The sequence below is a fragment of the Harpegnathos saltator genome, unplaced genomic scaffold (genome assembly GCF_003227715.2).
Source record: "Harpegnathos saltator strain DR-91 unplaced genomic scaffold, Hsal_v8.6 scaffold181, whole genome shotgun sequence".
NCBI classification, from domain to species: domain Eukaryota; kingdom Metazoa; phylum Arthropoda; class Insecta; order Hymenoptera; family Formicidae; genus Harpegnathos; species Harpegnathos saltator.
Window position 1 is genome coordinate 83,537 of NW_020229963.1, and position 13,593 is coordinate 97,129.

The 13,593-nt window shown below is 33.5% G+C and overlaps 2 protein-coding genes across 5 annotated transcripts; one reads left to right on the forward strand and one right to left on the reverse strand.

Moving 5' to 3' along the window:
- Nucleotides 1–8,577: 8,577 nt before the first annotated feature.
- On the forward strand, nt 8,578–10,243 carry LOC105192075 (uncharacterized). 3 transcript variants are annotated; one of them, XM_025297600.1, is made up of 6 exons: nt 8,578–8,695; nt 8,997–9,121; nt 9,329–9,440; nt 9,555–9,770; nt 9,849–9,931; nt 10,032–10,243. In XM_025297600.1, the coding sequence occupies exons 1-6, from the start codon at nt 8,587–8,589 to the stop codon at nt 10,236–10,238; spliced, it is 852 nt and encodes a 283-aa protein (XP_025153385.1). In that variant the 5' UTR covers nt 8,578–8,586; the 3' UTR covers nt 10,239–10,243. The 3 variants fall into 3 exon arrangements, with proteins under 3 accessions (XP_025153385.1, XP_025153387.1, XP_025153386.1); XM_025297602.1 differs by having other exon boundaries at nt 9,853–9,931; nt 10,032–10,127; XM_025297601.1 differs by having other exon boundaries at nt 8,606–8,695; nt 8,936–9,121.
- A 320-nt stretch (nt 10,244–10,563) lies between these two features.
- On the reverse strand, nt 10,564–12,695 carry LOC112588273 (putative nuclease HARBI1). 2 transcript variants are annotated; one of them, XM_025297604.1, is made up of 5 exons: nt 12,523–12,695; nt 12,136–12,299; nt 11,651–11,980; nt 11,421–11,565; nt 10,564–11,101 (listed from the first exon to the last, which is right to left on the reverse strand). In XM_025297604.1, exons 3-5 carry the CDS (start codon nt 11,819–11,821, stop codon nt 10,659–10,661), a joined length of 759 nt encoding a protein of 252 aa, XP_025153389.1. In that variant the 5' UTR covers nt 11,822–11,980; nt 12,136–12,299; nt 12,523–12,695; the 3' UTR covers nt 10,564–10,658. The 2 variants fall into 2 exon arrangements, with proteins under 2 accessions (XP_025153389.1, XP_025153388.1); XM_025297603.1 differs by having other exon boundaries at nt 12,061–12,299.
- Nucleotides 12,696–13,593: the final 898 nt, after the last annotated feature.

A 13,593-nucleotide genomic window follows, 5' to 3' on the forward strand; every position in this document is an offset into this window, starting at 1 on the left:
ATAACCTTAAATAAAGCATATGGCATTGCGTCACCATGCTCACCTGATTGTTTCCATGTCCGTTTGCGCTGAACATTGTTGTAGAGGACCCATTTCTCATCGCCCGTCACTAGTCGATCCAAAAACGACTCGTTATTGAGCCGCCCGAGTAAAGAAACGGCTGCAGAAATTCGCTTGATTTTGTTCTTCTCGGTCAGCAAATTGGGCACCCATATATCGAGCTTCAAATCGAATCCCATCTTTTCTAAACGCTGAAAAGCGGTTGATCGGTCAACGTTTAGTGCTGTAGCAACTTCTTCTGTTGAAATTCGCGGATTATTGAGCACTAAAGTACACAAAACATCGTCATCAATGTCAGAAGGTCGACCAGAGCGTGGCTCGTCTTCAAGGTTAAATTCTCCGCGCCGAAATTTAGCAAACCATTTTTCCACAGTTCGTTTAGCTGGTGCTTCATCCTGATAAACATCCTGAATGTTTTTTACGGCTGCGGCAACGTTTATTCCCTTCCGAAACTCGTAAAGCATAACATGCCGTAAATGCACCTTATCGATACTCATTTTTAAAGTGATATTTCTCGAAGCAGTTTGTATGAAAACAAATGATTTTTTTTCAATAACAGCTGAAGACGTTACCTTTCCAACGTTATATAATATGTAGATGGAAGTATTAATGACAACACTTTACGACGCTTATAACTCCATCTATTGAAACTCCGCACGAACTTTTGCACTCACCCAATATATAACTTTCAGCAGAAATGGCCACTGAATATTTAGCATGGGAATTACCATTGCTCCTAGAAAGGATACGTCGATTAGAACGGCGTTTAGAGAGAAGACAGTTAAGAGACGCTCAAGATCCTTTTGCACTTCCATGAGAAGAGTTTATAAACTGTTTTCGTCTTACTCCAGAAGATGCAATGTATGTAATTGATGTGATACGGGCTGACTTACGGAGCGAACGAACTACTGGTTCACAACCAGAAATAAAGGTCACATAAATATAGATATACAGGGTAGGCCATTTTAACCTTTAATGGAGAATAACTCGACCGGTGAGCGAAATAATGAAAAAAGTTTCATACAAAAGTTGTTGGACAAGGAGAGGGACATATGACCATATCCTTGAATTTGACCTTGACTTTGACCTTAGGGGTTATTTGAAGGTCAAATAACATTTTTTAAATGGAATTGCCTATTTTCGACCCCGGATTTGTAAAGAGCGGGAAATTTTAGAATAGGATATGGTATGATCGATAAGATCAAATGTCATGTTTTGAGGTCATTTCAAAGTCAAAAGGAACTTGTACGTGTATTCATGCGAAAATCGTATCTGTATACGGTGATTTCTAAATTATCTTCTACACTTAGCATTACCCAGAGACAACGACGTGGACGTGGTAGAATTCTGCCTCTTTCGGGGTGCTTGTTTAGAGTGAGTCCCCTTGCCTCTCACTATGCATACTTTGCTATTGTTAATCTAGCTATTCAAAAGGTTTTCGAAAGTTGCACCATTAGCATTTATGCAATAATTGAGCCTTCTTTGGAAATGGGCCACTGTGCTGAGCAAGACATTTCGTGGAATCGCTTCACAAGCTCGTCTTATGCGATTTTCCATATCTTCTCTTGTTGTTGGTTCTTCTTTGAAAACAACTTTCTTTCAAATAGCCCCAGAGATAAAAATCGAGTGACGTCAAATCAGGAGAACGAGGAGGCATAATTGCCATTATTGGTCCGATACCAATCCGCACTGGCATAGAGCGATTGACAATCAACACCGCTGGAGCCTCAATGTCTGGTGCGGGATTGTTAATGGATACTTGGTCGGTCCATTCTTTTTCGAACGTACTGTGAATGTAAATACGTACCTCGATTTACTCACAGACCAATTGCCTCATTTGTTGGAGAACGTAGACTTGGAAACCAGGCGAAGGATGTTCTTCCAACAGGATGGTGCACCACCGCACTTTGCACGTATAGTCAGGAGGTTTTTAGATGAAAGGTACCCGAACCGATGGATTGGTCGAGAGGGTCCGATTGCATGGCCTCCTCGTTTTCCTGATTTGACGTCACTCGATTTTTATCTCTGGGGCTATTTGAAAGAAGTTGTTTTCAAAGAAGAACCAACAACAAGAGAAGATATGGAAAATCGCATAAGACGAGCTTGTGAAGCGATTCCACGAAATGTCTTGCTCAGCACAGTGGCCCATTTCCAAAGAAGGCTCAATTATTGCATAAATGCTAATGGTGCAACTTTCGAAAACCTTTTGAATAGCTAGATTAACAATAGCAAAGTATGCATAGTGAGAGGCAAGGGGACTCACTCTAAACAAGCACCCCGAAAGAGGCAGAATTCTACCACGTCCACGTCGTTGTCTCTGGGTAATGCTAAGTGTAGAAGATAATTTAGAAATCACCGTATACAGATACGATTTTCGCATGAATACACGTACAAGTTCCTTTTGACTTTGAAATGACCTCAAAACATGACATTTGATCTTATCGATCATACCATATCCTATTCTAAAATTTCCCGCTCTTTCCAAATCCGGGGATGAAAATAGGCAATTCCATTTAAAAAATGTTATTTGACCTTCAAATAACCCCTAAAGTCAAAGTCAAGGTCAAATTCAAGGATATGGTCATACGTCCCCCTCCTTGTCCAACAACTTTTGTATGAAACTTTTTTCATTATTTCGCTCACCGGTCGAGTTATTCTCCATTAAAGGTTAAAATGGTCCACCCTGTATATATATATACATATGTATTACTTTCTTTAACAGATTTTTCACTACATGCGATGGTAGATATCGTTTTTCGACAGTTATCAGTTGCTGTAAGAATAAATTATAAAAAACATAAATTGTATTTCATAAATTGTATGTATAGAATAAATCATGTTGCATATATTTGATATTTTACATAAGATTTTATTTCAGTTTTAATTCATAAAATATTTTGGAATTAAAGTAAGAAAATGACTTTTATATTTAACACGTTTGCTACTATAGTTTTAAAGTAAATAGTATTAAAGAAATTCTACCCACAAATTACAAACATTAATTTGTTTACATATAATTGTATAACAGACAGTTTGTTTATACGCAAATGTACAAAGAAAAACGCCATTGTCTTATATATCTGATGTTGATAGCAAACGTGTTAATAAATATGTTATACTACCATATTAATAAATAAAATTACGTTCGTTGTTGACATCCAGGTTCTCATTTACAAATAAAACGTTGTTGTCCATGTAAACATTTTTATTTTTAAAACAGTCGTGGATGGATGCTGTCTCCAATAATGGAATGTACGCATTGCAATGTTTACATACAAATCCATCCACTGTTTGTATTGCTATTATAATTAAATATATAATAATTAACTAATGTATAATTAACATATAATCATTAAAATTATGTTAATTTTTAATTGCATTATAAAATATAACAATTATACTGCAGGATGTAAAAATATATGTGTATTAACATTTTTAGACATTAAATAAATATAAAAGTCTTAGCATGAGGATGGTTAGCAAATTATTTATTGTATTATATGATACATTTATTTTAATAACAAATAACCCAGGCAGCAAGCCTATTAAGTACACAGATGTATATTCTGCTGTAATACCAATTATAAGCACTGCACAATAATAACATATGTATGATAACATAGGTACATTATATTTCGCTTTGACATTTACGTAGTACAATCAAATTCAAGCGACATCTTTTGTATAATGTTATTCGCACAAGTATTTCTTTATATAATTTCAGACGAAGATGTCAAATGGAAGATTAGTCGTCACAAAATTTCCTTGTGACATGCAATATCCAAAATTTGCTGATTGGCCTTGTAGAATTCGCTGAATATTTGACGAATACTGTAAGAGGTAAAAGAAGACAACTTTCCTTTTAAATTTTGCTTGTTATTACTAATATAATGTTTAACTGACTAATTATTAATAATGTTTAAAACATTTGTAGCGCTTATATAAAACTGAGAAGAAGATAGAGAAGGCTACACACATATGTGATACGAATACCGAAAAGGAATTGAAATATAAATTCCACAGAGTAAATACAGTTTTCACTTCATACGAATGCAAAGGACAGCCATGTACAGCAGATTATCAGTTGTCCTATGTCCTACTGCAAAACATAAGTTATATTATATTTATTATACATAACAATTCGTACTTTATATTATATATTATAACTTTTTAAAATTTCATGTTGGTAATTCAACAGCTGCAATGGGAATAGATGTGAAAATACATCTACGACATATTTTGGGATCCTAGAAAAAGAAGCAGTGGATTACAAAATGCTGAAAGCTTGTACTGTCACTGATTTTTACAAGGTATACAAATTTTAACATAGTTCTTTGTAATAATATAATACGATATTATATAATATTTCATATCTATCATATATTTCGTAGCAAATAGGAGTAGGATTAGAATAGAAATAGAAATTTCAATAAATTATACAACCATTAGAAATTCGGAGAATAAATGTGTTTTTGCCTTTCCCTCCCCTCCCCCCCTCTCTCTCTCCTCTCTCTCTCTCTCTCTCTCTCTCTCTCTCTCTCTCTCTCTCTCTCTCTCTCTCTCTCTCTCTCTCTCTCTCTCTGTCTCTCTCTCCCCCCTCTCTCTCTCTTTCCCTCCCTCACACACACACACACACACACACACACACACACACACACACACACACACACACACACAACGCGCGCGCGCGCGCACTCACACGCACGCACACGAACACGCACACGCAGACGCACACGCACACGCACACGCACACGCACACGCACACGCACACGCACACGCACACGCACACGCACACGCACACGCACACGCACACGCACACGCACACGCACACGCACACGCACACAACACCACACGCACGCACGCATCCAAAGTCATTTCATTCCCTAAAATACTTATTTCTATGTTAATCCTGATCTCCCTTACCTGTTGTATAATCACCCATGAAGCAGGTAATAACATCACATCAGTTTATTTTAGAGCGTGCATATGTAAAATCCATTGAAGAAGCAAAAATTGGTGATGCCACAAAGAGAACGTAGAATGAAATATTTTGTGAATACATTGGCGAAGAAATATAACTGGGTAGACCGATGAAGGAAAAGGAGAATCACTCTACACAATTTGCAGATAATAAAAATAATTTTTAGTAAGTTTCAAGCCTATTCTATAATGACAATATTCAGTCGATAAAGCAGCTTAATGAGCGCTTAGTGATTATTGTTTGTGACTGGAGCATTCTTTACAATTCTTCATAAATATAGAAGCATTTACTAATCAGGAACGATAATTATGAAGTACTCACTGAGCTGCTTTTTCCACTGAATGCAGCCAATAGCATAAACGTAATTGTTAACATAATGTTGTAACAAACTGACTAATCATAGTTGATTATTTCTCTACTGCATGAAGAATAATCAGTTGTAATTTATTTGGAATTTGTGCCCAATTTCTTACAACATTACGTTTCCAAGTACACTATGGATTTTATAATTTGTATTTTACAAGTAGAGGTAACCAGGGATAGTAGGCTGCAAGTGTAAGTTTGAAATATCCATGAATTTTATTATAACAGTTAATAAAATAAAGTAAGCAAAGATTTCACAATTATTTTAGATATGTTGGAGAATCCTTCTTGCTCAGTTATATAATCTGTTAAGAAAAAACAGAAATAATCTACTTTTTAGCTTACCTCTGTGGCCAACTTTGTCTCTGATTTTTATTAACCCCTTCCGTGGCACGGACGCACCGGTGCGTCCAGCCAAAAGCATTTCTAAACATTTTAGTCGCCATATTCGATCCGCCATTTTTAATTTCTATATTTTGACCACAAATTCGGCTTCAGCGACCAAAAAAACTGAAGTATACAAATTATTGAAAAATTCGCCCCGCCATTTTTTTGGGGCAGTTTCAGTGCATTTTACTGAATTTTGCTTTGCCACGGAAGGGGTTAATTATTAAAATTAATATAATACACTGCCTGCCTTAAAATAGTAAATAAATAGTGAGCGAATTTCATTCCATCAAATAGAATATTAATCATATGAAATCATATCAATATGAAATAAAGACCCATCATATTACGTATAAGTATAAAGACTTATGTAATGGAATGAGATCCATTCATGATCTATTATTTTAAGCAAGGTTTATCAATATATAAGAAAAATTAAAATAGAGAAAATATTTGTAGGATCTGTACTTACAAAAACCAAATGTGACTTGAACAAATATAGTGGAAGAATGTTCTGCTTTCAAAGACGAAGAAGCAGAATCAAAAGATGTAAAACTGTAATGTATTGCACTTTTAGTAATCTATGCAAGATAGAGATGGCAAGGTATTAATCATAGACATATGATTAATGATATGATATCATTATATCTAGACTGTGTGTTGAGGAGTGGGGACTGATGAATATGGAAAAAGATACTCTCTGTAATATGCTCCTTCGTTCTCTCTCGTTTGCGCATTAGTCCGAGAGAGAGAACCTTTTGACATTTGCAAAGTTCTCTTAGCATGCGATTAGATGCTGCAAACGCTACGAAGCGCCCAAAGAAAAACCACGATTGATTAATATAGTGCTTCGAAGCATTTGCAATGTCTAATGAATCGCGTTCTTAGACAGGCGCGAACGAGAAAGAATGAAGGGGCACACTATAGAGTTATCCTTTTTTTGTACATATTATCAGCCCGCATTCCTCAAGTAAGGATAAACGCGCAGTCTAGATATATTATGTCTATGTTAATACAGGTAAAAACTATAAAATATTATCATTATATTTTATTATCACTGATTATATATCACTGATAAGATAATAGATATCACTTTCTTCTGTATGCTATCTATACACAATTATTTGTTTATATCTTTATTATATGCAATATACGTTTGTTTTCAGTCATTTTTACTTTATAGCCAATGATGAACTTTTATTATGATACATTAAAGTGTTTATTACATTAAAAACTTTAATTGTAAATCTGAGGCTTCTTTTTCATAAAAATAATTTATTATAAAATATGAGTAAAGATATAGAAATAATATATACATATATATATAAGTGATAAGTAAATTACCTTACATAAAGTAGAACAATTCAAGTTTGTATACAGCATGTGTTTAAAATATTATGTGTTTCTTCCTGTAATTATATCCTGCAGTCAATGAAAGTACAATTCAAATGTATAGCACCGTAGAGTTTGCACTCAATTGGTCTGTTCTTTGTAATTGCACTGCTGAATTGGTACAATAAAGCTAGAATGAGAAAACCTAATTTCTCTCACTTTAACTTATTGCATCAGTTTAACAGTACAGCTACAAAGAACAGACCAAATATTAGTGCGGATGTACAATAAATGTAATAAGTTTTAAACTGTAAAAACTGGACTATAGTCGATTTTTACAAAAATATTCAAGTATGGTTTTTTTATGGAAATTTGGGAAAGATTCGAGTATTATAGTCGCCAAATAAAATTTACTCGTTGCTGCAACGATTCATTTAAGTAAATTCTTTACATTGTGATTACTGTGTAAAAACTTCTCATGTGTATTTTTTATGAATCCAAGATATTTATGTTACTATATGCAGAATTAAATTTTAAATATATCTCGAATTCACAAAAATATTTACATGAAGGTTTTCTTATAGCAACTGCGATGTGTACGATAGAATTAAGAGTCATAGGATTGGTCTCACCAATTTCATTTATTTTAATCAGTCGATTAAATTTTAATGTTTCAATGCAATTGTTCAATCACATTTTTAAACAGACCTAATCATGAATTAACCAACCATAGTTGAGATTTATACCCGTTTTTATTAATATCGTTAAACGTCAATTAAACCTTGAGTTTTAAGTCTGTTTGAATAGAATTTAAACTCAGATCAGATTAAGGTTTAACTAACATTGGTGGAGTCGGACATTAATCAATCAATTAATGTAATTGAAGTTGATGAGACCGTCCAGGTGCATTTATCTATTCTGTTCTTTTAAGTTGTTTTAAATAAAACAATTTTATTTTTCTATGACTACTATCCTTTGTGGCCTCCCATCGCCTTCTATATCAGCGTTTCCGGAGTTCTTGTCACGGTTCTCTGCCGCCTCCTATGCTGCTTTCTGTATCAATGCTTCCTGGATATCTATTACAGTTCATCACCATCTTCACACCAGCCTAATCTTACCTTTTTACAACAATTTATATCGCTTTTATTTGTTTTATGTTGTAATTCTTATTTTTATAAAAAAATAAAAATCTTTTTACATTATTTAATGTGTATTTTAATCAACTTTTTAATATTAAGACAATTTTAAATTTAAGTGTATATAATAAATTTATATAGTCTATTAACCATCTATTTAAATTCCATGAAATATCTATAATTGATCTATATTACGTCTGAGACACGTCTATAAAAACGTCTACTAGAGGTTGAATGGAAGTTTGAAATGCGGAACTGTGGATGTCTATTAAACGTCCATATATAGTTTCATGGATGTATTATAGAGGTTATGAATATCCATGATAGATGTCTTATGGAAGTCCATTAGAGGTTCTTGTTCTGTGTGGGATTAGTCGCTCATTTAAATACTATGGGAAGAAATGGAAAGTCAAAAGATCTAAAGTCATGGAAATCGGTAAGTCAATAATATTTAAAATATTATGTGTAACATGCCAGCAAACACAATGTTAGATGTAACGTACATGTTAGTTGTAATTTCCTACTCAATAATATAATTGTTATATGATATATATGTTATGTAACAGTTATATTGTTGAGTAGGAAATTACAACCAACATATATTATACGTTACATCTAATATTGTGTTTGCTGGGATGTAACTACGTTGGATATATTTTCGTAATAAATGCTTTAGACATGGCGAGATAATAAAACGGCAGTTTCCCAAAAAGTTGCTAAAATCCGTGCTAATAAAGTTACGACAGGGAACATTGGTGGTCCTCCTATCACACTGACGGATCGAGAAAAAAAGATTTTAGGCCTTATAGGACTAGATTATGTGGAAGGTGTGCAATGTTCTGATTCATTTCCAGAGGAACAGGTAGTGAAAAAGTTTTAAATATAACTGTAATCATTTTTCTAATATAAAATATATCTAATATAGAACATTTTTATTAAAATATATTTAGAAACTTCTTATTTCATCATACTTAAAAATTTGAAATCTTTTTTTGTTTGTGATGCACATAAAAATAATATTGAGTACATGTTTATTAAACAGTATTTGCTTTTTAAATGTTTATTTCAGGGAGAAGCAATGCATTTGCTTACTGCAGGGGACGAAAGAATTTTAAATGATATTCCAGAGTCATTAACATTAAGAAATAACGAGATTATAGAACATGACGTTAATTATATAGGTAACATTTTTTCTGAATACATTGTAAATGTCATGATAAATTATATGAATGTGTTAATCAATATTGCTCTGAAAATGTATAAATGCAGCACTCCTTACACTTTTTTTATTTCAGATTATGAAGTGCTACATGATATGGAAAATGTTATTGAAGAAGGGTCATCTTTCAATAATATTCAAACACACTCACAAATTCAAAATGCGGAGACTGCAGAATGTCATCGTGAAATAACAGAACCACCATCCGCTATTCAAACTGATGATCCACAACGGCTCACAACTGTAACGCAAAGTTCGAGCAAGAAGCGAAAAAGACCACAAATTACAAGGAGTAAGTATTGCTATTGATATATACCTATTTTTTTATAACAGCTCAGTTTATATACGTAATATTTTCTTTCTTTGTAAGACAGTGAACGGTTGGGTACACAACTGCACAATGCCAGAGAAGATTTTGCGATCCTAGCTGAACGCCAAATTTCATGTATGGAGGTAAAATCTATCTGTCATTCTCAGAATATAATTTCTTTGGAAGAAACGTGTTATTAACTCAATGCTTTAAACGTACTTTTTTTTATGTTTATTTTTACAGATGTTTGCAAAGGCAATGCAACAAATTGCGGATAATGAAAAAGAGCGAAATGAATGTTTACGTGCCTTTATAGAAGCAGAAAGAAGTAGAGAGACAACATATTCCGAATTATTAATAATAATCAAAGATTGTGTTGAAGTATTAAAAAAAAAAATCTTTCACATAACTAGTCCGTATTTTGATCAGTATTTTATTCTTTTCTTTTAATTTACTATTATTTTTTCTTTATTACATTTATAGTTTATAGACAATAAGGGTTTTAGTTTAAGGACAATAAAGTTTTTATACTGTTTGCAGAAAGATGTTTATTTCAATAATATAAAATTTTAATATGAAAATAAAGCTTTAATATATTTAATATTATATAAAACTATTTTATATAAAACATTATATAAGATAATGTAAAATTTTAATATAATACATTTTTTTTAACTTTAATATACATGTTCTTTTTTTCGTTAAAATTGTTATCCTTTACGCACACATATTTATATAAATATTTGTAATTGAATTCAGACGATGAAAAATTTATTCTGAGTCACAAAATGTTTATGGCTTCGAAAGCCATTCGGAATCAATATTCTCATTTAAAGCGTCAAACAATAGAGGATAAGTAAAAAAAAACATTTAATCATTTTCAGCACGCTCTTCATCTTGTGCATCTCGATAATTAGGAAATCTTTCTCTCATAATTTGGCGTTGTATTCTTTGAGCTAAAGCGCGCGGTCCTCTTTGATGTAGATCTTCGTTATCAATGAGCCCAGCATTTTCATATTCACCATTATCAGCAGCTATTGGTGCTTCCAATTCTTCAACAGGCAAACGGTGTTGAATTCTTATATTATGCAGTACTGCACATGCATTAACTATTTTTGCAGCAAATGCTGGCCTATACATCAGCACACGCTGATAGGAAAGACATCTCCATACAGATTTGAAGACACCAAAAAAACGTTCAACAATGTTTCTTGCCTTACAGAGCTGTTGCGTATAATGAAATTGCCGGGTATTTTCAAGAAAATCGACCAATGGTGTCATGAGCCACGGTTCCAAAGGGTATCCAGCATCGCCTAATGAAAAATATTAATATTGTTACGAATATACTGAATATTTCGGGAAATAAATAAAAGGTTAAAACTACATGAAATCTTAATTATTCAAAAACAATGAAAAAATCTTGTTTACACCAAACGTTATTTAGTATTATACGACCGACGTGTGACGGTCGAACAAGGCGTCGATGTGAGCACACGGTTGTCACACAGAATATTCAATATTTATAAAAATATACAAGATCTTATTACAGTTTTTTATTTTCTTTTGCAAAGTTCTTCAAAGTCCTTATTTTCATAAGGACTGAAGGTTCATAAGGACTAAAGGTTCACTCACCGATCAGCCAAGTTTTCCGTTCTCCTCGATTATAATGAAATTCCATTGCTCGACGAATTGGTGATGTACTCCAGATGTATGAGTCGTTTCGTGCACCTGGATATCGTGGATTGATGTTAAGTAGCTTCATATCTGGATCAACAATCTGAAAGTATAATTAAATAATGCTACAATTAGACAAAAGTTTTGCAGGAAACCAATTTATGTACTTCCTAAGTGATTAAACTTACCGCTTGCACGTTCAAAGAATGGTGACCGTGATGATTAATGAACGCCTCTTCATTTTCATGAGGGACTATAATATGAATAAAAGTACAGTCTATAGCAGCGATAGCACCTTCGAATGGGTAAATAGCAGCGGAGAATTTTGCACGCGCTTGCTGTCGATCTTCTTCGGTCATCGGGAATTTTACCCATCTACGCAGCAAGCGCCGATTAATCGCTTCAGTTACGGCATGGAGGCAACGGCTTGTTGTTGATTGGCTAACAATTCATTGGAATTGATTGCCAATGCTTCTTTGATAGCTGCCTTGCGCATAAAATTGTATGGCTATCAACACCTGTATTTAATGTTTCAAGATTATGTTTCAATATTATAAATTAAATATTATAAATTATTATAGTTTTGTTCCAATGTTACCTTTATTTCTGGCACTAAGCCAGTAAGTCGTTCATTCTGTAAATCAACCCTTAATGCAGTTGCAATGTCGATTACCAGTTCAGGAGTAAGGCGAAAATAGTCGATGAATTCATCTCGTGGGATGTGAAAAGGGTTTTGAACATCTCTCAGCCGCCTTCTTGCCACACGCCGTTCTAGTCGACGCACTCTTTCAACCACTAATCCTAATTCCCACGCCAAATATTCAAGGGCCATGTCCTCTTCAAATAAATCAATTTTTAATATACATAAGCTTAAATGCCAAATATGTCGATTTTATGGAAATAAAAATTCTTACGAGTATATAAATAAAAAAATCGAAAGGAGAAGAGCAAATTCATATTAACTTAATACAACGTTCAAAACATTATATAAGAATTAAGATGTAAATATACATTACTTTCTCCAAACCAATTATTATAAACAACGTCAATTTTTACTCACCGAATTCCTTAAGTGTTAATTTTTCTTTTAATATATGTTTACGATATATACATGTGAAGACCTTCTTAAATGAACACACTCATCACTTCGACACTTCAGACGCTTCTAAACATTTTTAACCTTTAACTTATGGTTTGTTCTTTTTAGCTGCTGAATTGGTGCAATAAGTTAGAGTGAGGAAAATGTACTTGTCTCACTGTAACTTATTACACCAGATCAGCAGTACAGTTAAAATGAACAGACCACTACTGTCGTTATGTGATCGTTACGCGTACCGAGGGGTATCGAACCATGCGTTATGATAGCGACATATAACAACATCATACCGACGATTTTCGTTATGAATAGCGACAATAGTCGTTACCATTCGCGTACAGAATTGCATTTGACGTTATAGTTTGTAACGTATATAACGAACCGACAATATCGTTATGAGCACATAACGACGGCATAACGAGTTACAGAATCGCAGCACTGTACCGCGATTCTGTAACTCGTTATTGGAGTTAACGACACTTTCGTTATCGTTGCGCAGCTTTGTATACCGTAGAAAAGCTGCGCACAACAATAACGAAACTGTCATTAACTTTCCAATACGAGTTTACAGAATTGCGCGGTACCCTGTGGCGCGATTCTTTAAACTCGTTATATTTGTAACAACATGGAACGGTATGATAAAATACCGCGACTTTTGTCGTATGTAACGTAAGACTTAATATCGAGTATGCGATTACACTAACAAGGGACATTCGGCAACGCGGAAATTCAACAACAATCTGAAACTCTGCATAATTGTAGAGGCAGATATAACTTAATAACAAAAACAATTTTTTTCGTTGGTGCCCAAAACGGTTGTTTAAGGGTGGAAACCAACCCCCTTGAACAAAGTTGATTTTTGTGCTTTCTAAGCTGAATAATTATCGAAAAACTATTAAAAGATATGAAAAATGTTTTTAGACAAAGTTTTATGGTTTTAAAAAGTACTCTTATTAAATATCTATATTTTAGATTTTAAAAATGTAAAATTGTGTATAAAATACCCCCCTCCCTTCTCTTTTTTTCAAAAAATTG

Coding starts and splice junctions, on each gene's coding strand:
- LOC105192075 (XM_025297600.1), top strand. CDS start 8,587: ATGTCTTATGGAAGTCCATTAGAGGTTCTTGTTCTGTGTGGGATTAGT. Junction 9,441..9,554: donor ACATGACGTTAATTATATAG/GTAACATTTTTT, acceptor TTTTTATTTCAG/ATTATGAAGTGCTACATGAT. Junction 9,932..10,031: donor GCCAAATTTCATGTATGGAG/GTAAAATCTATC, acceptor TTATTTTTACAG/ATGTTTGCAAAGGCAATGCA.
- LOC112588273 (XM_025297604.1), bottom strand. CDS start 11,821: ATGACCGAAGAAGATCGACAGCAAGCGCGTGCAAAATTCTCCGCTGCT. Junction 11,566..11,650: donor ATTCTTTGAACGTGCAAGCG/GTAAGTTTAATC, acceptor TTATACTTTCAG/ATTGTTGATCCAGATATGAA. Junction 11,102..11,420: donor ACGGAAAACTTGGCTGATCG/GTGAGTGAACCT, acceptor ATTTTTCATTAG/GCGATGCTGGATACCCTTTG.